The 27,102-nt window shown below is 40.7% G+C and overlaps 1 protein-coding gene across 5 annotated transcripts in view; it reads left to right on the top strand.

The window, feature by feature from the left end:
- Positions 1-510: 510 nt before the first annotated feature.
- Positions 511-27,102, top strand: part of B3GALNT2 (beta-1,3-N-acetylgalactosaminyltransferase 2) — a 38,937-nt gene continuing 12,345 nt past the window's right edge. For 4 of the 5 annotated variants that reach the window (XR_010600179.1, XR_010600178.1, XM_042848367.2 and 1 more), the window contains exons 1-7: positions 635-771; positions 11,506-11,653; positions 13,185-13,285; positions 14,389-14,582; positions 17,560-17,655; positions 24,604-24,714; positions 25,495-25,573. Coding sequence is in view for 3 of the 5 variants with exons in the window: in XM_042848367.2 (XP_042704301.1) it covers positions 678-771; positions 11,506-11,653; positions 13,185-13,285; positions 14,389-14,582; positions 17,560-17,655; positions 24,604-24,714; positions 25,495-25,573 (823 nt within the window). In the remaining 2 variants the exon portion in view is untranslated. Of the gene's footprint in view, positions 772-11,505; positions 11,654-13,184; positions 13,286-14,388; positions 14,583-17,559; positions 17,656-24,603; positions 24,715-25,494; positions 25,574-27,102 lie in introns of all 5 variants that reach the window. The other variant, XM_005291194.5, reaches the window with a different exon arrangement.

Raw genomic sequence — 27,102 nt, 5'->3', positions numbered from 1 at the left:
TGGACACACTGTGAGCTCTTCAGGACAGGGCCACCAGCTGAGATTTTTTTAAAAGCGATTAGCGACTTGGGGTGCCCAACTTGATCCACCTCCATAGAGCCCATCCCCTGAGCACCGGCTCTCACGTGGGTGCCCTGCCCACCATCTCCAATAATCGCTGCTGGAAAGCTTGGCCGGCTACACGTTGTGAATGTGAGGCGTTTGGAAAGAGGCACAATGCGGGTGACAAGCGTGCCGCTGCGCGGCTTTGGACAGCAGCAAGGAAATCCCACGGGCGATCTTCCCACACAGAAGGAGCCTTTACGCTCTAGGTGCTCGCTACCCACCCAGCCGCGTGCGGCGGCTCCCTGGGGCGAGAGGGCTGCAGCGCAGGGGGACGGGCCGCTCCGCCGCCCCGGATCCCCAGCAGCAGGGCGCGGCGCTGGGGGATTGTGGGGATTGTAGTAGGAAGGCGCAGCTCTCTGGGCTCAGGGCGGGACTTCACTTCCCGGCGGCCGCAGGCAGGCGGGGCGAGCCGGGCACAGCTGCGGAGCGGTCGGCGGCGGGGGCCCGGAGCGCAGCGCTGCGGGGAGAGCGCGAGGCAGCCCCCTCCTCGGGAAGCCCCCGGCCCGGCTAGGGGAGGCCGGCGCGGGGTGAGGTGGGGAAGGAGAAGGGGAAGGGGAAGGAGCCGGCGGCCAATGCGAAATTGGCTGGTGCTGCTGTGCCCGTGCGCGGTCGGGGTCGCGCTGCACCTCTGGCTGCTGCTCGACGGCCCCTGGAGGCACCCGGCAGGTAGGGGCAGGACGCACGCCCCGGGGAAGGGGCGGGCTACTGGGCGCATGCACGCTTCGTTTGTAGGGGAGACGATGGGGCGCTGCCATCCCCCACTCAAGGCGGGCCGGGTACTTGTGGGGGTGGTTCAGGGTGCAGGCACCTTCCCCTGAGGAAGGGCGCTGGGCAGGAGGGGACAGAGGTGTATGCCCGGTGAGAGTGCGGGGTTCACGCTTCCCTCCCATAGCATGTGTCCCTCTAAGCCTTTCCCAGTTTTCTCAAAGAAAGAGAGTCCAGGGGGTGTTGTAAGGCCCGCAGAGCACAGAGGTGGGCTGCTAGCAGCAGACCTGGTCAAATGGTCAGGGGGGACTTGCAAATAATTAATTTGAGGACTGATGTGGGAAGTTGAAATATAAATGTCCTGCGTAGTAGTATTTGGCCATCTATAGAGCTGATCACAAATGATGAGTTCAATTAAAATAAGTGATAAAATCCATTGGTTAGATTATATATAAGAAATAAATTGACTAGCTCTTCTTATTCCCCTGAGTTTAGAGAGCTAGCAATGAGCCTCCCTTTCCCCCCCCCCCCCCCCATATGATTTTGGGAAGTAGTTCTATTAATACAAACACATTGCATTAAATATCACTATTTCCCCCCTTTTAGGGCAAGGTTGGATGTTGTATAACACTTTAACTGATTGAGTGAAGAAGCACATGCTAGGCACACAACTGTTTGGGCATTTCTGTGGTTGAGAAATTCCAAGCAGCCTGCATGAAAATATTTGATATATAGGTTTAGCGTGGAGCCAGTAGAATGCTTTTTGTTATTAGATAATCTACAAAGAAAAAGTGCATGAAAAGCTAATGTGGGTTTATAGGAAAACAATGAAGAATTATGTAGGACAGGAGAACAATTTTGTGCCTGTATGTTTAAACTGGAGCTACTTCATGATAATTCAGCAAAGTGATTACTGGCAGTACAATGGAACTTTCTTCATTGAGAGTAATCTGTTTTTTCACAGACTTAACTTAGTTATGAGCCCAATCCTGCTCCCATTCAAGTCACTGACAAAATTCCTCTTGACTTCAGTTGTGTAGGACAAGGCTATATAATATGAATTGCTGTTTGGACTTTGCTGTGTAATCAGAACCAATAAGGATTTGCATTGTCCTTACTATAAAATGGGTTTGCAATAAATCAAGGTGAGTGTAAGTAGATTTCACTTTATGTTGATACCTGTTGGTCAGAATAGGCACTTTCCTCAACTAATGAGATTACTCCATTGGTGGTGATTGTTAGAAGTTGATGACCATAAATAACTTTCCATGCTACCTGTTAGTGGGTTTCTGAAACTTTGCCATGGAGTTTTATAGTTTGTTGGAAATGTTCTGTTTTGAAAAGAGACTAAGTAAAAGTGGTGTTTTATTACTCGGCAGATCTGCTTGGAGTCATGGTAGTCATTTGGAGTCATGGTAGCTAATTTTATTAACAAAAATATGTTTTTACTAGTACTGACTCCTATTAGCTGGGCAGAGTCTACACAGCTAAGAAGGAATGAGATGGAGTCTATTCTTTCTTGGGCATTTTTCTGTAGAATTGTTCGCTAAATTCAACAGCCAATTAGTAACACCTGTCTAACATGCAGTGTCACTAGGGTTATATATGTGTCAATGGGGGCCTGTTTTGGCATGTAGAACCTGAATGATGGTGATGCATGAGCAGGAAAAAACCCAGCTTGGTTTTCCAGATCCTAGGTTGAACTTGCAGGGCTGTCTGTCAGGAAAAAAAAATCTTTTTATTTGATCTGGGCTTCATGGAGAGGCAGTAAACATGGAACCCCAGAATGCCTTTTTAATAGTAACTTTTCAGCAGTGCTCTCCAAATGTAAACGTTTTCAAAAGATGATCTAGGAGAAGTGTCCTCGGAGAGAGAGAGAGAGAGAGATGCTTTTTGGGGGTTGATGAAAAATATTTTAAACACAAGGGTAAGGATAGGCTGTTTATAGTTCCATATCATGTAGCTGGGCCATTTATACTTTTACTGCTCTACTTTTTTCACAAGTTGTAGTAAAATTAATAATTTGTATTGAGTGCTTATTAGAAGTTTTCTGATTTCCCTGAGGAAGTGATCCAGCAAGAAAAATATATTCCTTTACACCTCCTGCATCTCAGATTTCTGGTGCTGATTTGTATCCTTTGGGGGGAAAAGGTCAAACTCTCCCCAGGAAGGGCAGATTCACAGTTTCAGAAATGCAGTTAGGGTAAATGATATAGTATATGTATGTGACTTTTGTTTCCATGCTGTGGATTTCCGTTTCTAGGCATCAGTTGTTACTCTTCCAGGACAAATCCTAGTTCCTTTCAAGCTAATAGCAAAACTCTAATTCACTTCAGTAGGACCAATGTTTGGCCCTAAGTGTCGTAATGATGATGATTTTGGTGTTAATGTAGTGCTATTTTGGGGTCTCAGTCCTGCAGACATTTCTATTACTATCCTTTATGCTCACCATAGCAAGTAGTCCATGTGACTGACTACTCGCACTGTGTCAGATAATAAGTTCTAGCAGGATCAGGCCTTTAGTAGTCAAGCAAGTGCACAATATTCTCTCTTTCCAGATGTTATTCTGAATTGTGCAGGGCTTGTTTAACAGTAACATATAGAATAAAGCAGTGAACCTGAGCAAAGAAAAACATAGGAAACATCCCCTGATATTAAGTGTAAAAATGAAATCTTTCAGTGTATGGAATAGTTTCCTAGGGAAAGCACTTTGGAGCACTCTTGCGCAGTAAGTGAAAGGATCATGCACTTAATAGACCTTGAAAGCTTCTAGAAACACATACACTATAGGAAACATTTCTGCATTGCCAGAGGGAGGAAAGATGAGCTAAGAGATTTCTTTCATTTCTGATGTCTATTGTTCTGTGATTTTTGTTCTTCAAAGTGCTTTGTGAACATTAATAAACTGGTGATAGGTTTATACCACAGAGTAGGAAATGGCCTTATTTTTTAAGACAGTTTTTGAAACTTGAATTATTAAGATGATCTGGTACTGTCTGATAAAACCAGCCCTGTTGCATATTATTGTTGAGTAATTTTGTTTTGTTTTGTGTGTCTGCTGCTCCTTTGACTTACCACCTGGATGCTTTGGCATGAACAAAAATTGAATTGATTTCAGAAGTGTTTTATAGTAGCTGGGGCATAAAAATGTATTAGTGGTGTGTGTGCTGGCATTTAATTAACCTTTGGCATCACAGCAGTCACATAATTAGTCACTAGCATGGGTCAAAGGTGTCATGATCATAGTGATCAGTCATAACAAACTGAGCCAAATTCACCCTAATGTTACTCTGTTGTGGTAAATAGATTTACACTGGGGAGAATTGTGCTCTTTGAATGGAGGTTTCCTTGAGCACTTGAGCTGCATATTGTGTTAACTGTTGTTCACATTATTCTGGGGCTGGATAGCCTGCATGCATTTTGAAAGAAAGGAGAAATAGATCTGTATGTCTAATTACAAAATGAGGGGTCAGCAGATGTGATGGATCTGTACTTTTCTCTAACGCAGATTAATCTAATCCAGTATATCTTTATTGTATGTTATTTTATACTGGAAGCATACCAGAAAGTGCTAAACTCTTCAACAAATATAGTTCTTTTTGTGGTATGTATATTGAAGAGGAAACTAAAAAGTGAAGAGAAACTTCTGTAAAAAGAAAATAGCCCAGATTCATTATTAACTGCACAATTCCTAAATTAACCTGAGTAAAACATGAATCCAAGGACCCTGCAGCAAATATGTGATTTTACAATTTCCCTTTTTCTTGGAGTCCTGAATTTAATGATTTCTCACTCTACCGAGACATTACCAGCCTGCACTGTGTGTTTGTTACGTCACTTATACCGCTTTGGGCAGGGGTAGGGCCAGAAGGTGTCTGCAGGTAGGGATAAGAGAAGCCCATTTTTAACCGTTCAGAAACAGAAATTATCTAAGATTTCCTGTGTGTGTTCCTTTTTATGAGTTTCATAATATTTTATAAAATACATTATACAAATGCTAAAGATAAAACAGCTTCTGAAAAGTTAATTACAACCAGTCCCCCCCCCCCCCCCAATTTGCTTTAATCCCTACAGATAGACTCAGTGCTAAACATGTGTTCAGTTGATAGCCTCTGCCAGTGGTGCCATGTCTAACAGAGTGAGAAGTTGCTTATTGAGGAACTTCAGTGTCTCCTAAAGAAGGGAACATACATTAAATTTTACAAGGTACGCCTTTGCTGAAATGCCCTCTGAGACATTGTTCCACATATATTTATTTGGACATTTGGCATCTTTTAGAATTGTTTGCGTGTGTGTGTGTGTGTGTGTGTGTGTGTGTGTATAATATCAATCTTTTACTACCAAATAATTAAAAAAAAAATACAGCACCGACTCTAGCTCCCACATATTGAACGGCACATAATGCCATCGGCCATCATATGGCCTGGTTCAGCAGAATACTTAACATGTGCCTAACTTTAGGCATTGACTTGAATGGAATTATGCACCTGCTTAGTTAGGCTCATGCTGAATTAGTGCCACAGTGCGCATGGACTATTCTCTGTGTGACATATTGGAGGGAAAGAAAGTGAGTATGGCCTGTGTTTGTTTTTTTAGAGGAGAAAGAATTTGTTTAAATAAATACAAACAACCTCTGAAGTTGTGAGCAAGACCACATTCTAAAGGGAGAATGTCACTTCATAAAACTGTGTTCCATTTTGGGTCTAAAGTACTTATTTGACAGTGTCATTTTAAGTTTTTCAAGCATCCTGGCCAGGAAAAAGTTACACTGCTCACTCCAACACTCGATAATTTGTGGAGTGATTTTTTTTCACATGCTTCTGAAGGACAGTAGGCTGACAGTCTTAGAGTCCGAAATTGTCTGTCTACAACACAGGCAGCAGCCACACAAGTGTCCCTACAATGGCTTATGTGTCCTTGACCTATAGGGACTCTAGGGGTGAGGATGATAGCTTGTTCTTCCTGCCCCTTTAGTCCTTCATCTCTTGGCCAAAGGCCAACAAGAGTACCATTGTAGTGAAGTTGATTTGTGAGAGAGACTCATCCTCTGGGAATTGTACCAATACCACCAGCTCATTCCTAAATAGGCCACTGAAGATGGTAGCAATCTTTTAAGTTTAATTTTTATTCTCTGTCTTGATAAGGCATTCTGTGGCCAAGGCAGCCTCAACTAGTAATGATGGGTTAAACTGCCAAATTGTAAGTTTAGTGTTATTGACAAGAGACTTCACAAAAAGGACTTTTTTTTTTTTTTTTTCGTATCTCCATTCCCTACCCCATGGCCATCGCTGGTGGTAGCGGTCAGTGTATCTCTGATCTCAAGTTCAGGGCAAAAAGATCTTGCCAGAAGTTTGTGAGTGCTGTATCATCACTGATACGCTACCAGCTGCTATAGCATAATAGCTTCTCCAGTGCTTTTGTCTCCTCTTTACATCTAAGATGGTTACGAGAACTCTGAATGTTCTTTTAAAGGGGTATCATCCACATAAAAACCTCCCTTCTGTCTAAAAAGTTTTGCTTACTGAAGCTGTAAGTAACATCTAAGGACTTACCTCCATCAGGGATTTTTGTACTGGTGCAGCTATGTGAGTGCAAACCTCCAGTGTAGATGTGCTGCGCCAACATAAAGTGGAGCCTACACCCATGTAACATATCCCAGTCTCTGGAAATTTGAATAAAATAACTTCGAATTAATTTCATACTGTAGACTTACCCTCAGTTTGGGGTAAATGGCACCAGTGCTTGGCACTTACACGGGGGGTTACATTGGTGTAGCTACATAGGGTGACCAGACAGCAAGTGTGAAAAATCGGGACAGGGGATGTGGGGTAATAGGAGCCTATATAAGAAAAAGACCCAAAAATCGGGACTGTCCCTATAAAATCGGGACATCTGGTCACCCTATAACTACATCACTGAAGAAATCCCTAAAGCAGGTAAATTCTAAGATTACTATAAATGAAAAAGATTGGGGAGAGAGAGAGAATGTCTTTCTCTGCTTTTTCCAGTTTGTTCATTTTGTCCATTTGTCAGCACTTTGTGAATAATGAGTTTCTCTGTATACTCAGTTTGTTTGATTCTTGTACACAGCTACCACAGCCCGTGGGAGAGTAAATCATGTAAAAAATAAGAAAATGCAGTTGCATGCAGTAGTACCCGAAACTACTTTTGGTTTGGAAGTTAATGGTATCCCTGGAATCTTTTGTCTTGGCTACTCAGTTCTCAGAATCTTTTGAGTCCATCCCTTTATTATTAAAAAAAAAAAAAGAAAAAAATCAGTAAGGGGCAGACAACTAGCACTGGAATCTTTTGTCCTTTCCCCTGGTGATAATGGCAGTAAGTCTGTATTTAGCCACTGAGTGTGACACTGTGAATAGGAGGCATATAGTCTCCTAAAGAAAGTAGTAATAAAATTAATCTACAATGGAGGTTGTTGAAATCTGGTTGGGGCCAACGTACTGCCTTCCAGTATGTAACCCCTACTGTGGTGGCCTGACTCAGCTCAGCAGTACACATTTTTACAAGGGGTTCTCTGGATGGCAACTATATAACACAGCCTAGCAGCTGTGAGTGCAGCTGCCTGTTTTATTTTACTGCACTTATTGCCATGAGTTAACTGGGTTAGGCAAAAGAGCAAAGGGAAAGTACTGTAAGTGTTTTGTGCCAAAAGAATGTAGCATGGGAATTGCAGGGGGGGAAGACTTGCAAGGATTCACTGAGAAGCCTAAGGCTCCATACTGTGTCTGAGAGATTCAGTCTTAGGACAGTTCTGAACCTCGATTTCTAATGACTCCGAGACCAACATACCAAAAAAACGTTCCTTTCTTCTTAGCCCGCCCCCACTATCTCAGTTACTATAATGTTTTATGATTTTTTTATTGTGCTTTACATCTTCGGAGCACTTCATAGTCATTAACTAATTGGTATTCACACTGCTCCAATAAGATAGGTAAGTATTTTCTCCATTTTACAGGTGTGAAAACTGAGCAACAGAGTGTCCCTTGCTCAGGGGCATAGTGAGTCAGTGACACAGCCAGGATTAGAAATCCAGAGACCTGGCTTCCAGCCCTGCCCTCAAACCACAATGATTAATTTCTTGTGTTTAAGCTTTTTAGAAACTGCAAGTTGTAAACAGATAGTTACATAATCAGTATAAGGTAAGAATAGCATATTATAAGTAGTAATTAATAATAAGATAAACAATAGAGACAACATCGGAGGCTGCTGTTACATGCATAAAGAAAACTTGTGAATGCATGGAAACAGTTGTCTGATGATGCTGTAAGTTCACTTCTGAGCTAAAAATAAAATGATTGCATGTATAAATACTTCACTATGATTGACTCAGAGGTCACTAATAGTTTTTTTTTTCTGAACTTTTGCTGCAGATCACATGTCTGCAATGCTCTTGCTTCCTGACTGGTTCATCATAGGTTAATATCTTTTTCTGTACCTTTAGCTTTATTTATTCTTTATATTAGTTTAAAGACAAACTGTTACCCTTTCCATTAGAGCGTAATAAATGCTCTTTCCCACTTACCAGTAGTAAATAGGAAGCTTTGCCTGCCAAACAAGGGACTTATTTATCAATTTCAGCAAAATATGTTTTCATTTAAAAAAAAAAAAAAGGTGACTCTCCCTTATGACTGAGAAGGCAACTTTCTGAAAGTATTGATGCGGTGCTGTTTTACTAAATTTACAGACAGCGTGAAACAAAAGAGAAAAGGACCTGCTACTTCTCATCTCAACCGGGTTAACTCTGAAGGCTCTCTCTGACTGCCTCTATGAAGTGCTTTGTTAAGGGATTGTATCCACATGAGAGAGTTTCACCAGTTTTAAAACTAATTTAGTTTAATCAGTGCACAAGCCTGTGTAGACATTCTTATTTTGGTTTGAGTGGCCTTTTTTGGTTTATCTTAAATTGAGAGAAATTGATTTAAGCTAAATTAATATTTGCCTCTCTCTAATCAAAACAAAGAGAGCAGGGCCGGCTCTAGGCACTAGCAAAACAAGCTGGTGCTTGGGGCGGCACATTTTTAGGGGCAGCATGGCCGGCGCCAGAATGCCACCCCTAAAAATGTGCCCTGGCCACCCTAGCTCACCTCTGCTGCTGCCGCTCGCGCGCCATGGCGCGCGAAACAGCTGATTCGCGCGCCGCTGCTCCCACTTCCTCCCTCCCTCCCAGGCTCTCAAACCTGGGAAGGAGGGGGAGACTCCGAGTAGCTGCGGCGCGCGAAACAGCTGATTCGCGTGCCGCTTCTCCCCCTCCCTCCTAGGCTTGAGAGCCTGGGGGAGGAGGCAGGGCTGGGGATTTGGGGAAGGGGCGGAGCTGAGGCGGGGTTGGGGGTGGGGTAAGAAAAAAAATGGGGCGGGGGAGACGACGGCCAAAATTGTTTCTGCTTGGGACAGCAAAAATCCTAGAGCTGGCCCTGAAAGAGAGTCTACACTTTTGTTTTACGGTGATTCAACTAAACTGGTTCAAGAACGCATCATTAGTTAACAGTGCAAGTGCGTGTGTGTAAACAAGGCCTCAGGGCCAGTCTGTGCTACAAATAGTGTCAGTCCTCCCATGAGATATGTAATACTGCCCTGCATTGGATGGCATGTGTGTAAGACTGCCAAGGATATATAAAACATAATGAAATAAATAGAGCAGAACCAGGTAAGAGATGGTATATGTGAGGAGAAGGGGGAAGAGGAGGAATTACAAGAGGAAGTGGGAGCTGCTTCTGATCTTGCAGTCCCACCAGACAGGTGGCTATTTTACAGATACCAGCTAATACAGAATACTGGCAAACTCTAATTATAATATTAATGTCGATGGGGACATCTAAAACCTCCAGATAATCAGCATTTACCTATATAAGGGAAAACCAAACAGTGTTCAATAAAAGATTGTCTGACTTGAGCTGGGAATTCTGTCCTCTAACACTTACCAGGCATTACAGACAGAGCATTTATACACACTTATATGCAGCAAACAAATCTCATTCCTGAAACCTTAACCTGCCAAAACTGCAGTGTATGTTTATTTGTTCTAAGAGCCATAATAATCAGCTTTAGTGGAAAACATGCAGGTTTCTGAGGAAGAAAAGAAATGCTAGTCTGTATAGAAAGAAAATGTCTTGAGAGAGTTTTTGTCTCCTTCAGAGTTAGTTCCTAGGTTATGTAAATTCTTTTAATTAAACTAATATCTTAACTTTCTACCTATGGTATGTGAAGATTGAAAGTGTGCTGGAAACATCCATGTTTAAACAGCTTGCAGAAGTAAATTTACTTCAAAAACTAATTCTGTGTGCCTTTCCTGCAAACTGTCTGTTACAGAGACACAATGGGCGTAGGATTTTTAAAAATTTTATTTTACTTCTCTTCCACTTCAGTCCCAGGTCACACATGTCCAGTCACTGCGACACACGTTTCCTTCTCAGTTTTTAATGAGAGCATTGGTGTAGCGGATAGAAGTCTGGAACGTAACATTGTGTACTCTGGTTATAATGGGTAACTTGCAGATATTTTTAGACACCCTAAAATTAGACGTCTAACATGACCTTATCTGTATTGTTTGCCGTAGTTGTGTTAAAGAACTCTGGCACTCAGTCATTTTAACTGTTTGTTTGGTTTAGGTCTCAAATTAAGGAGAGTGAGATGGAAGTGATCCCTCACCCCTGCTAAATATAAATCTGTCTCTTTCAACTTTAGAATGGCTGATGAACCAAACCGTGCAGATCCATATTAAAGGTCTGCCTGATTGGTTGTGGGCTCCTAGCCATTCTTCTCAGGTTTCTCTGTAGTCAGAATCTCACTTTAAAGGAAGTACCATTTTTATAATCTCTAAATTTTAGAAACAGTGCTTAGAAAGAACTAAATGTTATTTATTTCTAGCATTTATGATGAAGCCCATTGCTGGTATATCTGGGGATGACTCATGCCCACAACTGATCAAGGCAAAAACATTTAACCTCTATAGGGAGATAATGCCCCCTCCCCCTAACTCTTTTTCCCACTCTCACAACTTTACAAGGGCAGAGACTAGGAAGGCCCTGCCAATAAACTAAATGGCAGTGGAGCCATGAGCCAGCATGGACAAAGACATGTCTTTTAACACACTCTGTGACCGCACTCAGCTTAAGTGGATATAGTGTAGTGGTGAAAGCCCGATGTCAAGAATTACCAGGCCCCAGGTTTTGTGGTAGGTCAGAGAAGGAAAGGCAGTCCATGAGGCAGCCGAGGCCAGGATATTTAGGATTTTGCAGATTGTAAGCAGCACCTTGAATTTAACCCAGAAGGTTTCTGGTAGCCCATGCAAAATGTGGAGAACAGCTGTGATGTGCTCTCAAGGAGCAGCTTGCTCAGAAGGCGCGCACACACACTCTCTCTCTCTCATCATTCAACCTACAGATGGATTTTCTTTTGTTTGCTTTGCAGTTGTCATGCAATTGGTTACTTTCGTTTACCAGCAGTCATTTCCTCTGTTCTCTCCAGTAATAATTTCACAGCTCTGTAATGGTAGTTGTGGCATGTTGAAAGCATCTTCCAGGCTTTTGACAAACAATGTGAGACAAATGCTGTTTCTGTTTTTTAATGCTCAGGACGGTTAATACCTTTACTTTTGATGTATTTTTTTAATTACTGTTTACAGCTCAGACATGTGGGTTTATAGTTTTATAGTAAATTGTTGTTGTTTTAAACTCCTAGGTCCACTGGCTTTCTTTCCTCAGTGGGAACTGAAACATTACGATGTTATCGTCGGTGTATTATCAGCTCGACATAATCATGAGCTGCGGAGTGTTATAAGGAACACTTGGTTCAAGCACTTGAAACAACATCCAGCGCTGAGCCCTCGGTAAACCTTTTATAAATAATTTATATTACTTGGGCTGGGTGAGAAACTAGTAATTAAATGAGTAAATGTTGTTTGTGTTTTATTCTTTATTTTGAAAAAATAAATATGGCCTCATGCTGGTAAACATCTTTTATTATGGTTGTCAGGGCACTTTCATTCTTAACTCCCCTTAAAATTTTATAAAAATAATATATCTTCTGGATTGAAATGAATTTTTTGAATGTGATTAAAATTTGTTACTTGAATGTGTGCAAGAGTGTTTTTCATCCATTAAGAAATGCTCACAGTGTTGTTCTGTGTAGTTGGATGACACAAGTGGATTTATTTTACAATGTAGTAATTGGCACGCATGTAACCTTAGTTCTGTTTTGATGTCAGGAGAAATTTGGTAGCAAGACAAACCAATTATAAAGATGTATTGCTGAGCATGTGCAGCAAGCTATTTTTGTTGACTGTGTATAGCTGCACCAAGGTACCACCCTCTGTTCATAAAAAGGCTGTTTCTGATGGTGCATTAATTGAAATGCGCTGTTTTTGAGGGCGTATACAGCCCAATAACCACACTTTCCATGTTTGTTGTGATCATTCACATACAAACAGAGGCTGGGGGGACTTTAAATCATAGGCCCTGAAGTTCTGGGTCTCTAGGAACAGATGGTCCTTGGCACCTTGAAGGATTGAGCCCTTATTAAAGTTTCATACGGTGTTTGCGTGTTTTACCTTGAGTCAGAGATGGAAATTAGCAACATTCAATGTTAATGCATCATCATGGGTCAGGTTTTAATCACATCAAAATCAGGAAATGCAGTCATGGTTTTCACAGAAAAGTTAACTTATGCTTAATTGCAGAGATGCGTACATTACATGACCACTCTGTGTGGCATACTAGTTAGCAGAGAATACTTGGGCACAGGCAGGATCATGTTTGCTGAGGGAACTATACGTTTTGAATTTCCCTTCTGTTTTGGAACTGAACTCTCAACCTTAAAATTGCCTTGAAGTAGGTTTCTGTTTTCTGTATTGAATTGCTTCTACCTAACAATTGGAATGTCTAAATTGAGATGGATGCTCTAATAGTTACAGAACTTGCAGATCTGTCCCATTATTTAATAAAATGAGAAATAAAAAAAACTGATAACAGGAAATTCCTCATTCTGCCTGATGTGAATAGTTTCTTAGTTAACTGCCTTTTAAAATGAACTACTAATCCTCTTAAAATAACAGAACCTAGCTGTTTGTGTGTATCAATACAGTGTTTCATAGGAGATTAGTGCAGCTAACTTACTAAAATAAATAGATGATCAAGAATAGGATGTCTAAGCACAATGTTCTTATTAGCCAAGTTCAGTTTTAAATAACATTTATTCTTCTGTCAAACTCCAAATAAACAAAATCACTATTAAAAGGCTTTGTGACTAATGTTTAAGGTGATCAGAACGCTCAAACTATGGAAGGACAGATCTTTGCATTGAAATTAGCATGTTGAAGATGAAAATAAATTACTGGTGTTAATAAAAACAAATTATTTTAGTGTCCTTGTGAAGTTTATAATAGGTGCACATGGATGTGGTGTGCCGGTGGAGGACAGAGAAGATCCTTACTCCTGCAAACTTCTGAACATCACTAACCCAGGTATGAATGATAATCTTTTAAACTATTATATCATATTAAACAGAATCCTCTTTGTTGTGACACACTGATGGTTTAGTGGCTGTCCCAGATAAGGGCCCAATCCTGCAAATACTACTGGACTTGCTCTCTATGTAGGCACTTATATAGCCCACCTCTGAGCACCACATGCAGACATTAATGGGGGAGATTTTCCCAGGCACAAAGGGCCAGACCATTGACTTTCACTGGAGTTGGACATCCTTTGTGCCTTTGAAAATCTCCCCCAATAAATTTACTTTTTCAATATCTCTGTTATGTAGGGGCTATTGTCCCCACCTTACAGACGGGGAACTGAGTCAGAGAGCATTAAATGACTTGTTCAAGTTTGCACAAGTCTGTGTTGCATTAGAGCTGAGAACTTAACCCAGATCATCCAGGTCCAGTGTCTTGGCCACAAGACCATGTGAGGCCACTTCTACTGAAGTGAGTACTACATCTGATAGTGTTTGCAGAATCTGTTCTTAGGAGAAGAGGCAATTGTTTAAAATATAAGTTTCATTTCAAGTATTTTCTGACACACTGTCCTCAATAAAATACATAACTAAAATTATATTTCCTGCCTTTCATTTTCATTTTCCTCCTTTGAATATTTATTTTGCAACTATTGTATTAGAATTTCACAACTATGATCCTAACTCCTGGTAAAAACCACTTGGCCCTTTTGGAATGAGTCACTTTAAATGCCACTTCTGCTAATTTGGTTCCAGTTAAGCAGCAGTCGTTGCCATTCAGCCTCCCAAGGATAAATCAGATGGAATAAAACAGCTGTTCTCATTAAGCAGAGCAAGGTGTTATATATAAGTGTGTGTGCGCACTTCCATTCAGCGGTCTGTACATGCTCAAGCACTGACTTACAGTTGCTGGTAACCAGCAGGCTACTAAATCATTCTAAGTGTCTCCTTACAGCATTGTGCAGTCAGTCATCTTTCATCTGGAATTTGATTACCTTTGTACGCTTTGCCAGCCATGCAAATTATTCATCAGACATTCCCATGTATACACAATTCCAGAACGATAAATCTACTCACATTGCCGGTATAATCCTCATTCCTTTTTTAAAATAGTTTTGAATCAAGAAATCGAAGCATTCAGTCTCCCTGAAGATACGCCTTCAGTACTTTCTGAAGACCGCATTGTCAGTGTGAACTTCCGAGTTCTATACCCCATTGTCATTACCAGTCTTGGGGTATTCTATGATGCTGATGGTGTGGGATTCCAGAGGAATATCACTGTAAAACTATACCAGGCCGAACAGGAGGTACAGTATTATAGTTATCTTACCGAAGAGGGCTAAAGCACATTTTTTCTTTCTATCGTGGATTGAATTCCTGCAGAATGAGATGTGTGTTAATGGCCTAGCAAATTAATGATTTCACCTATCCTACACTAATAAAAGAGAGTTTTCTTTCCCACTGCACTCTTAAGAACTGTCAGATGAATAACTATAAATCTTTCCTATTTCACATTTGTCATCTGGTGAATGTGAAAAACGGTGATTTACAAACTTTTAATATTAAAATATTATTTATTCTGTACAACTGTAGACTACTTTTTTAGATTAGTAATGTGTGGGTTAATAGAAATGCTTCTTGATTAAATGTTCCTTGTAATTCCAAGACAAAACAGTTTTAGTTGAAATTGAGGTTATAAAAGTTTATCGATAACTTAAAGACTTATGTGTTCAAACAAAAACCACCACCCTTTGAACGTTTAAAAGTAAGGAAATAAAGTTAAGCTAGTAATTCTTGTTCTATAGTCTGATCCACTCTCTATCTAGACATCTAGAAGTTGTTGCACACTGTTATCATTTAGCACATAACCAGTATAATTATGTAGTTTTTCAGCTCTGTTATAGACTCAAAACTTTGGGTCATCTGTAGTCATTGTCATCGTCTTTATTTCCACTTCCCTGTTCTGGGTCAGCAACTTTTATAGCCTTCTTCCAAAACCCATGATTGTATGCCTGTCTGTTATGTAAATTGGTCTCTCTAAGGTCCTCTGATATCTGGTCCTTGTACTGAGTCTTTGCCCTCCTCCTTGGTTGTCTTCCATCCATGGTCATTTCAAGGGCCATTCTACCAATATAACCCATACCAAAGTAGTCTAGCCTCCCTCAACTTGTCTTCAGATGGGCAACCAACATTAGGCCCTCTCAACCTTATTTTGTTTCCTACCATAGAGTCTCCAACCATTTGACTATCTCAACATCTTCATTTCTGTAGTGGAGAGCAAACTGATTTCTTGTGGCTGGTCAAGTCTCTGGTACATTAGGATGGGTCAAATTACAGTTTTCTACAGTCTACCTTTTAACTTTATTGGTATCTTTTTATCACAGAGAACTTGGGTCAGCTCCCACCATTTGCACCAAGCAGCTTTAGTACGATGCTGGGCATCACTCAGGAGGGCACCACTACCAGCAACCATTCATTGATTATAGGTATTTAAATTCTTTCACTCTTCTAAGATCTCTACCTGTAATATCCTTTATTGGTCCTTCTCTTTAAAGGTCCTTCTCCTTCATTGATCAAAACCTCAGTCTTTACCAGTGTTCTGTGTCCTGCCTGCTCCCAACTGTGTTGCCACCCTTCGTTTGCAGGGCGTCACAATCTTGCGCACATATCACTAAGTCATTCAGGAACAGCGTATTCTGAGGCAGCTCCCTTTGCATATTATCACTTGTCACATTCATGACAGCTGCAAACAAAAAAGGGCTCAGTGCTGATTCCTGATATGGGCCACATTTACTGAAAATTCTCTGTTGGGTAGCCCCATTTGGCTTTGACTACAGTAGTCACTCTGTCATACATATCCTGGAGAAAATGGACATATCCTTCTGGCACACCTCTCCATCTCATATTCCACCAAACTAATTATCTTGGTACATGAGCAAACTCCTTCTCCAAGTCCACAAAGGCTATACCAAGTAGCTATCTCTTTTATCTGAACTTCTCCAGGAAGATTCATACAGCAAAAATATGGCATCAGTGATACTCCTTCCCGGCATAAATCCATACTGACCCTTCCAAATTTCAACTATTCCATGCAGTTACTTTTCAGTAATCTTCTATGCCTTCATAGCATGTGCATCAGCTTAATTGGATGATAATTAGTATACAGTGTAATATCTCCTTTCTGTTTAAAAATGGGTACTACCAAGTTTTTACATCATTCATCTGACATTTTCTCTTTCTTAAGAATATCATTGAACAGACTTGTAAAATACATGACGCCTTCCCTTCCCATCGACTTCAGCGCATTCACTGGTACTTTATCAAGCCCAGGTTCTTTCTCCTTTCTAATTTTCATAATGCTTGTATAATCTCTTCTTCCTATGTGCAACCTGTCATGCCTGGTTCAGCCTAAATGTTGTGAGTTCCTGTCTTGGGTTCTCCTCATTCATCTTTTTTTTTTTTTTTCCTTCTTCAAAATAATCTCTTCAGACTTTGCTGATTGCTAATTTCTAATATAAGCAAACTCGTTCACATCTTTCATCATTTTCTTCTCTTGCCTTAGCGAGTTTCCAGCTTGTATTTTCTCCTTCATATCCTCCTAGTAGTTATATAGCTCATCACAGGCAAGATCTGTAGTCGTTGCAAGACTTCTTTGGGCCTCCTTTTTTCCCCTCCATATACGCCATCTTATCACTGCACAAGCCATTGGCCTGCCATCTTTTAAAGGTTACCTTTTTCTTCTCAATGGATTCTAATGATGCTGTTATAGTCTGATGGTATAAAGGCTTCCTAAACTCTATGATGACACGTAGATTTTATAAACTCTGTGGATTTCTCATAGGTTCGTATCAAATGCTTCCTATAACTAAGGCTATGATTTTGTCACGGAAGTCATGGAATCTGTGACTTCCGAAGACCTCCGTGATTTCAGCCCGCAGGTGTCTGGGAGCTGTAGGGTCCCGCCGGCGCCCACAACGGCTGGGAGCTGCAGGGGGTAACTTCTGCAGAGTTGTCAGTTCAGCACTTCTCAGGAGCCCTATATTCGGTGTGTATATGTATGTGGGGGAATTCAAAACAAAATATTGTTTGGTTTTAAGGGCTATTTCTGCATGAAAAATAGTTAACATTGTTTAAAACAAAAAATGTTAGGGGTTGCTTTAAGAGGTTTGTCCTTTCTATTGTGAACGAATTAAGATAACGTAGGCTAGCATTGTTTTTACAGGCCTAGTGATTTAAGAATGTAAGTTTCTTATTTTTGTTTGCCTTTCTTTATTTTGCACACAGGAAGCTCTCTTCAGTGCTCGCTTTAGCCCACCTAGCTGTGGAGTGCAAGTTAACAGATTGTGGTACAAACCTGTAGAACAGTTCATTTTGCCAGAGGTACGTGCAGTATTCAGTTAATTTCCCATGCTGATTTGATTTGTAAGACTGGCATTTACTTTTCAACTATTTATATGTTTCAGGCTTTATTGATATCTGTTAGTGGCATGAGATGGTATACCCACACTACACATTCTGGAAACTAGTATCTCTCTTTAAAGCTAATGCTCTAGAGGTTTTCATTTACTGTTCACTGCCTTAAGAAATCTCTTAAAAATGATTCAGTGGTGTGGAGCTTTTGTCTCCAAATCTTGGTCTGTAGAGGAAACGCACTAAGATTCTGTGGGATAGTGTTTCCCATACAGCGGGTTATTTCCCTTCCTTTAGGGGTGGGTACAAAGGACTATCCTGGGGGCACAGACAGATCTCTGTTGTTCTCTCGAGTCTCTGTTTTCATTTTGAAAACAGTAAGTCTTTATAGCTATTATGGTTGCAAAGAGAACCTTCGAAGTATGAGATGAGTGTAAACAATGCAGAAGCCTCTGCCTGGGTTTGCGAGAGCCTGAAACAGTAGCTCTGAAGTGTAAACTTCCCTATTCACTTCAATGGGTACTAATTTGGATACAGATGATGGTACTTCAAATATGACTATTGTTAGTTATTTCACTGCTCTTCAAAACACGTGAGAAAGGAGAGGAACCATCACATAATGAATTACACTATATTAGTGTTTCTCAAAGTAAGGGGGAATGTGCATGAAATACTAGCCATAGGTGAGAGAGTGCACAGAAGTTGTGTAAATTAAAACACATATGCCTTTAACAACACATCTGCCAGGGTGCAAGGGGTGTGATTGGTTTCATTTTCCTGAAGTGGGGACTCAGCTTTCAAAAGTTTGGAAAACACTGCTGCGTGGGGTGGGTTGGTATTGTTAACACTATTGCTGGTTGTGAGCAGCATTAGCTAAGGTCTAAAGGCTGGGTCCTAGGTTTTGTGATCCCACTTCGGAATGGTGCCTGCAGCTTGAGATTGGGTTGTACTGTAGGGATATGGTTCCAAATGGTGTTTTTCAGGGTTGTATTGGAAGGAAGTGGTTAAACATAGTAAAAAAGAGTATGGGAAGAAAATAGAATTAACATTATTACAGTCAGGGCTTAATCCGACAGTCCTTACTCAAGTAAAACTTCTATTGATTTAAAGTGGGAATGCTGACTGAGTGACAGCTCCCTGCTGTGAGGAGCAGTTTCAGTGTGAGTTCCTAATCTCTAAATATTTCAGATATAATTTTAAAATTTGGCTTCTTTTAATTTAAATGTGTTCTTATATTGTTAAGCCAGTGCTCTAATAACTATGTCTCAAATAGAAATAGATTTCTGTCTCTGGTTTTAGGTCCTGGAAGAAATATAGTGACGTGGTTTATATGGAAAATGTGGGAGAGAAAATGAATGGCTGAGTAAGTTAGGCATTCAGGGCCAATTTAGTCCTTGACATTATTCCACTGACTTCACAAGAGTTAATACAGGAATGAATTTGGACCTCAGTCCCCTGTGAGAGGAACTAGCAGTTGACTGGTTAGTTTATCTCAGTGTTTCTCCCCTGGGGGATCCCGACCCAAAAGGGAGTCATGGCAAGACTATTGTAGGGGGGTCATGAGAGTGGCAGCTGCTGGCCGGGCACCCAACTCTGAAGACAGAAGTAAGAGTGGAATGGTATGGGGGCGGAGGTTGTCAGCCTGAAATATTTTCAAAGGCGGGTCCCAGCAAAAAAAAGTTTGAGAACCCCTGGCTTGTCTCCTTAAACTGTTTACTAGAGAGTAGCATTTTAGTGATCTAGCTTGTCAAGTAAGCACATTTCTTGCAGTATTTTCTGTATGTAATTTAATGCTGCTTAAATTTCTTCAGGGGTAAGAAATTTAATTTAAAGTGATGTGCAGCAGATGCTGTATGTTTTTAATTTTTAGAAATATTTTGTCCAACTGTATAGTGGGATGGGATGGGTTTCTGCACAACTCAAATTTTATTCCTGTAAATCTTTGATTTTTTCCACTATATTAAATTCCCAGGCACTTGTAATTTTTTCCTTTTATTTTCCAGCTATAAATATTAATGCATGTTCAAGCTGCGACATAAATTTGTAGAAATATAGGACTGGAAGAGACCTCAAGAAGTGATCTAGTCCATCCCCTAGTGTTGAGGCAGGACCAAGTAAACCTAGGCCATCCCTGACAGGTGTTTGTCTAACCTGTTCTAAAAACCTCTAATGATGGGGACTCCACAACCTCCCTTGGAAGCCTATTCTAGAGCTCAACTATCCTTATAGTTAGCTATTAGGAAAAACTTTCTATCCAAAATCTTGCTGCAGATTAAGCCCATTACTACTTGTCCTATCTGCAGTGAGCGTGTAGAACGATTGATCACCATCCTCTTTATAACAGCCCTTAACATATTTAAAGACTTATAAAGTCCTCTCTGTCATCTTTGCTCAAGACTAAACATGCCAACGTTTGTTTTTTATCCCTTCCTCATAAATCAGGTTTTTAACATCCTTTTATAATTGTTGTCACTCTCTTCTGGACTCTCTCCAATTTATCCACATCTTTGTTAGAGTGTGGCACCCAGAACTGGACACAGGACTGCAGCTGAGGCCTCACCAGAGCCAAGTAGTGCAGGACAGTTACCTCCCATGTCTTACATAATACACCCTAGAATGATATTAGCCATTGTTGGCTCATATTCAATTTGTGATCCATTATAACCTGCACATCCTTTTTGACAGTACTACTGCCTAGTCAGTTCCCCATTTTGTAGCTGTTCATTTGATTTTTCCTTCCTAAATGAAATACTTTTCACTTGTCTTTATTGACGTTAATCTTGTTGAATTCACACCAGTTCTCCAATTTGTCAAGGTCATTTTAAATTCTAATTCTGTCCTCCAAGGTGCTTGCAGCTCCTCCCAGTTTGGTGTTATCTGCAAATTTTATAAACTAATTCTCCACAAGTCATTCATGAAATATTGAATAGTACTGGACCCAGGACAGACTCCCGCAAGTCCCCATTAGATACGTCCTCCCAGTTTGACAGTGTTTCACGGATACATTTTTTGTGTTCTGATTGAAAAAAGGTGTGAAGCATTGTTTAGAAAAGAGAGAAACTGCAAATGCTTTTTATTGATATTTTTACTATGTTGTTGGCATTGTATATCTACAGGATGACATGATGTTTCTCGTTTGGATTGATAGGGTTTATGCTTTGTCACATAGTCTTTGTCATATTTAAGATGCTGAAGCATTCAAGACCACCCAGAAGAGATTTAATGCACATATATTGACATCCAGTTATCTGAGATCTGTTTGTAGTGATGTGTTTAAGTGCTACAAGATTGGTACGAGACAATACCTTTCCCTACTCCTCTACATTAACAAATATTGGATTGTTCAAATTACTTCATCCGTCTTTTAACTAAAATACTGGTTTTTGTTATGGGTTTTTTTCTTTGGCTCATCCTTGTAAGAGTGAGGAAAGATGGAGGGAAATATAACTTCAGAACAAGCAGTTGGCAAGCCAGATTGTCAAAGACAGAATCAGTTGTTCATTTTCCAAATGACTGTGGAAAGAGCAAGCGAGCACAAATCAGCAAACTACTAAGGAGGGAGGGAAGGGTTCACAGATAAGTTTTAAAGAAGCATGTTTTTTTTTTTTTTACACAGAGCTCCAGACCACTAAGATGGAACTGAGACTCTGTGCCATATGCAGACTGTTACTAATGAGAAACAGTCAGAACAACAAAAGGCATGGCACTGTAACATTTGGAAAGGAGTTTAACAGGATTACAGTATGTCAGTCCACCTGTTCAGTCTTCATAGTAAGTGCCAATCCTCTCCCATTGCAGAGAGGATGGACTGTAAATAGGGAGAAAACAGATGATGTGTGCTGGTAATGTTCTCCTTTCAGCATTTTTACATATGAAGTGTCCGTTAGGCAGCTTGGAATAAGAATCGCTGAAGGTTAAAGTCGTTAGTGAACTTGCTCATAAATCTCTCAAGATGTAAAGCAATAATATTTGGCACTTCTCGAACACCTTGCATTCAACGATCTCAAGCTCTAATTGATTAAGTGTCTCTTGATGACCTTTTTGAAATGGGGATAGTAAGTATTTACATATCCCCTTTTAAAGAGGAGGAAACTGAGTCACATGCAGGCTGAGTGACTTGCCCAACGGCACATGCAGTCAAATGGCAGAGCTAGAACTAGAACCCAGATTTATTGATTTCTAAGCCAAAAATTGTTACCGTGGGAAAGGGCAGCTACTAAAATACCTTGTAAATACAGATACTAGGTGAGTGCTGCTATCCAGGTTTCAAAGCCTAAGGTGATGAGGAATCCTGCTATTGACATGAAAATTTTTTTAGTAATGGTCCACTTGTCATATTAGAATACGACAAATAATTAGAAGTAAGCAGTGTGGGGGTATTGAGCACAAAGATCAGACCAGGATGAATACTGGTTTGGTCCATGGTTCAACTATAAAATGAATTAGAAGCATCAGACGGTAGAGGATATGAGACTTTTGAAATGTGTGGCTGTGACTGAATGTCAAGCAGGCTATGGGCATAAAACTCCTATTGGTGGAGGATGTTAAAGAGCTTGAAGTAGTTGTAAGAAATCAAGCTGCACTATTTTGGATCTATCAGTAAGTGGAGACAATCCAGAGAAGAGGAAAAGGAAGGAAGGAAGAGAGTTAGGGAAAGGTCAAAGGAGAAGTAACTGGATCTGAGGCATACAGCAGCAGAGAGTTAGCAAACAGTTCTGAACATTAAGGATCTGTCTGCATTTGTAAATAAGTTTAAAACAAGATGAGGCGTTTCTGTGCTTGAATAGCTACCTTTATGTACAGTGTGTCAAAATTTTTGCTTTAGAAGATGAGGAATTGATTTAAAGCTATATCACATATTGCTTTAAACAAAATCATTTGCTTTGGTTTAACATTCATGAAACTAATGTTAATGTATTCAGTGTGTATTCTCTCGACGAAAACAGGATTACTTAAAAAAAACTATAGAACTTTAAACTTTTATTTTTATACTGCATCCCCTCTGTCCCTTTGTAACCATCTTAGAGACTTTCAACAGAAAATAATAGTAATATTATCTGTACAGTATATCTCATATGTAGCATTCAGCAGATCAGTTTAAAGGTGGACTGAACTGCTTTTTAAAAACTAAGTTGCACATTTAGTCTCTTAGTGATGTAGGATCTTAGGTTTTTTTAAAGTGTTATACAGTTTAAATAAAAAGGAAAAAAAGACAATAATTTCCTCCTTTACAGAACTCCTAACTTAACGTTGTAGTTATGTTCCTGTAAAATGCAACTTTAAGTGAAACGATGTTAAGCGAATTCAATTTCCCCATAAGAATGTATGTAAATGAGGGGGTTAGGTTTCAGGGAAATTTTTTTTTTTTGCCATACAGTACAGTACTATAGTTGGGAGGTGCCCCCCGCCTTACCCCACACAGGCACAGCCCACTGGCACTGGAGACAATGAGGCAGGCAAGGAGGCTGAAGATGCTGTAGGCTAGGAGAAGCACGTTGCGCAGCAGCAGTGGCAGCTTCCCCTACTCTGCAAGCACCAGGGGCAGGGGACTCAACCCTTGGCCTGCCCATGCCACCCCTTCCCTCAAACCCCCACCCTTAACCTGCCTCTTCTTTCTCCCCCACCCTCCTTTACTCCGCACACCGCGTCCTCGCTCCTTCCCCTTCTCTCCCCACCCCTGGCTCCTGCCTGCGGCAATCAGCTGGCTTGCAGCATTCAGGAGGGAGGGGGGAGGAGCGAGGACAGAGCACGCATGCTCCCCCTCCCTCCCTCCTGAACACCGCAAGCCAGTTGATTGCCGCAGGCAGGAGGTGGGGGGAGGAGGAGGAAGGCGTTATCCACGGAGTATGCTGGCGGATGGGAGGCGCTGGGGGGAGCTGATAGAGGGGCTGCCAGCTGTGAACAAAGCAGGTAGCCAAACGATGTTATAGCGAAGCATTGCACAACTTTAAATGGAGCATGTTCTGTAATTGAACAGGGACGTAAGATCAAAACAACGTTAACCAAGAGGACGTTAAGTGGGGAGTTACTGTACTTGTATACCAAGAACTGAGGTGAGGGTTCTCTGATTCTCCTGCTACAACTCATGACACCTGTCCCAAGGGAAGAAAGGAAATTAATTCCCTGTTTCCCTCTAAGTTTTGGTGATGTCAGTGATTGTTGCAGGATCAATAGAGATCCCTAATCTCAAGTCTTGGCAGATAACTAAAAGCCTTTCAAATTTCTTATAATTATTCTGTTCGTAATATAGGTTTTTATAGTTAATTTTTAAAAATCATTTCAGTTCACCTTTAAATAAAATTTAAAGTTTTTAAACAAAAAGGGAAAAAAATATTTCATTATAGACTTCTGTTAAAGTTTAATATAATTCCTGATGTAGAAAAATAAGTTATTTGACTTAAAGGCACATTGTCTGGTTCTATTTCATAGGTGCATCATTTTATTTTTAACTGATTTTATTGCAGTGAAGTCTAAGTAAAAACATTATGCCATATTATAAAACCATCATTTCTGTAAAATTGATTGTTTTTTTAATTAAAATTGTGATACTTCCATTTGATTCCACTCTCTAAAGTCTTTGTGTGTATGTATGTATGTATGTATAAGACCCTATTTGAATTGCAGGATGATTGTCAAAAATTTGCAGCTGAGTTGCAGACAAGCCATGGAAAATTGCAGAAAAGTAATAATGGACCTTATTATTTGCAGTAATAAAGTCCATTATTTTCTGCGATTTTTTGCAGTTGGCCGCCTGAGGATGAGAGCGGCTGTCAAAATTGCAGTATAAGCCGGATGTTGCGGAATCCGCAATTTCCACAATATTGCAAGTAGGGCCATGTGTGTGCATGTGTGGTTTTGTTTGTTTGTTTATATATATTTTTCCTGCTAATGGTGAATTGTGGTGTGCTTTCTTCACAGAGTTTTGAAGGTACTATTGTGTGGGAAAGCCAGGACCTTCAAGGCCTTGTTTCTAGGAATCTTCACAAAGTGATGGTTAATGATGGAGGAGGAGTTCTCAGAGTCTCTACGGTGTGTCATCTCTTCATACTACTTATGTTCCAATCATCAGTTATTTTTGGTAAAAGTTTAACTTAAGATCTCGTTCTGTCCCGTTTCCCGGTGCTCCTTAGGTTTCTCTGTAAATGTCCAGTCATTTCAGGTGACTCCGTCTGGCTTCCTCTATTGGTTTAATTTTCAATTTACCCCCACCTTGGCATCCAGCCCTTTGGTGAACAAAGAAAATGGTGCCACTGACTGTATTAAAGACCTATTTTCCACTCTGCATGGAAATAAAGTTCACCCCTCCCTTTTATGGACTTCAAAGATAATGGGTCAAATTCACTGCAGCTGAATCTGCCAGCAGTGAATTCTGCCCAGTTACTGCAATCCTAAAATAATGAATTCTCTTTCCTTGTCACCGCTTTCTGCTGATTCACAAACAGCATGCTGAGCCATTATAGTTTAACCCTTTCCTCTTAATTTCAAATCTAACTTTCTAGTATGATGAGAGGATGGAATAGAACACAGAAATTAATGCTACAATTTCCAAAGCTGCCTCTGTTTTGGATGCCTCATGGCTGTTAATTTTAATGTCAATAGAGCACATTAATCCCTAAGGCATTTTTTAAAATCTCATCCTAAAATTATAATTAAAGTCTTAGTCTTTTACATATGCAGATATCTAAAGAAATGTACTGTACATAGTTATTCTTAGTTGTTGCATCAAGTTTTGTAGTTAGAAGGAATTAGCTCAACTTTTGCTACTGACACATTTCTCTTTTTGTAATGTTTTTAATCAATCTCTGACAGACAGGGGAAGGTTCATGGCCACATGAATTCACAGATGGTGTGGAAGGAATAGCAGGAGGCTTTATTTACACTATTCAAGGTAAGTCTGGAAAAAATGTAGTAGAGCATCTCTCTATCCTACGATAGAACATTTAAACGACAGCTCTGACATGAATGATCGATCTGTGTCCAATATTAATTTGATTGACTAAGAAGTTCTACTTTTAGTTTATTCCTCTCTCATATAAGTCCTGTACTAAATAAAATTTTGTTGACATGCTGACATCTTTAGTTGCTCCTTACCACCCAGCTAAGCCAATTTTTATCTCTTTGCTGTCTTTTTATTAACGCAATAACCTTTTCCCCTTCTGTCCAAACAGATTTCCCTGTCCCCATCCTTAATTCTTTTTGTCAAAAGACCAAGTTAAAGAAAAAAGTTCTACATTGGTTGCCTTTAAGAAGTCAACTTGTGCTAACAGTTACTACTTTTTCCCTATATTTAGAACAGAAAATAACTGCAGTTTATCTTGCAACACTGTGGAGCAGTTGTTGGCTAATGGTGACATTAAAGCTAAAGTGGGCTTGCTTTTCCCAGCAATGCTGTTGCCCTTTGCACCCATTTCAGCAGATTGTGTGAGAGCCTCTGGGACCCCTTTCAAACTCTGCATGGTCTCTGGGCCACCTAGCACTGAAGCTGGCATCTAAACTGGCACCACAGAGCAGCTGCTGTAATGGAAAAATTGAGTTGGCTCTGTATTAACACTTTTCAAAAGTGAGGCTGGCTTGTCTGCCCTGGCATAAGGAAAAGCAGAAATGTATTTTTCTCAAGTAAAATAACTAACTAACTTAGTTTTAAAATGTGATTTGGGGGCATACAAACCAGCTTCAGCCTATAAAAACTTTTCAGTGAATTAAAGCTTCACTACAAGATGAAAATAAGGGAATAATAGATCCAGTTCTGGGCTTTTCTCTGAGCTAGTAAGTGCCTGTCTACACTACTTTGCTGTGTGTAATTGGATTGTAACATGGTTGACTCCACACCACAGTGTCTGACACCAAACCACATTCAAGCGCCATTTCCGTGCTGAGTAGATAGGACTGGCAGATATGATTGAGCAGTCTAATCTCCCATACATCTGTGCAGGAGGATCTTAAAGTGCATTGAAACCCTGTGTAAAACCCGCCTCCTCCTTCTCCCACCCTTCCTTCTGCACTGCCTTCAGAACTGGATGGCTGGAGAGCAGTGGCTGTTGGCTGGGTGCCCAGCTCTGAGGGCAGCGCTGCCACCAGCAGCAGCACAGAAGTAAGGGTGGCATACCATGCCACCCTTACTTGTACGCCACTGCCTTCAGAGCTGGGCAGCCAGAGAGTGGCGGCTGCTGACTGAGGACCCAGCTCTGCAGCAGCACAGAAGTAAAGGTGGCAATACCACACTATGCCATCCTTCCTTCTGTGCTGCTGCGGTAGGCAGCTCTCCCTTCAGAGCTGGGCGCCCAGCCAGCAGCTGCTGCTCTCCAGCTGCCCAGGTCTGAAGGCAGCGCTGCTGCCAGCAGCAATGCAGAAGTAAGGGTAGCAGTACTGCAACCTCCCCTACAATAACCTTGCGACCCTGCCCCCCCCCGTAACTCG

The sequence above is a fragment of the Chrysemys picta genome, chromosome 3 (assembly GCF_011386835.1).
Source record: "Chrysemys picta bellii isolate R12L10 chromosome 3, ASM1138683v2, whole genome shotgun sequence".
Lineage (NCBI taxonomy): Eukaryota > Metazoa > Chordata > Testudines > Emydidae > Chrysemys > Chrysemys picta.
Note: the sequence above shows the minus strand (reverse complement) of the source record. Positions and strands in the feature narration are given on the sequence as shown.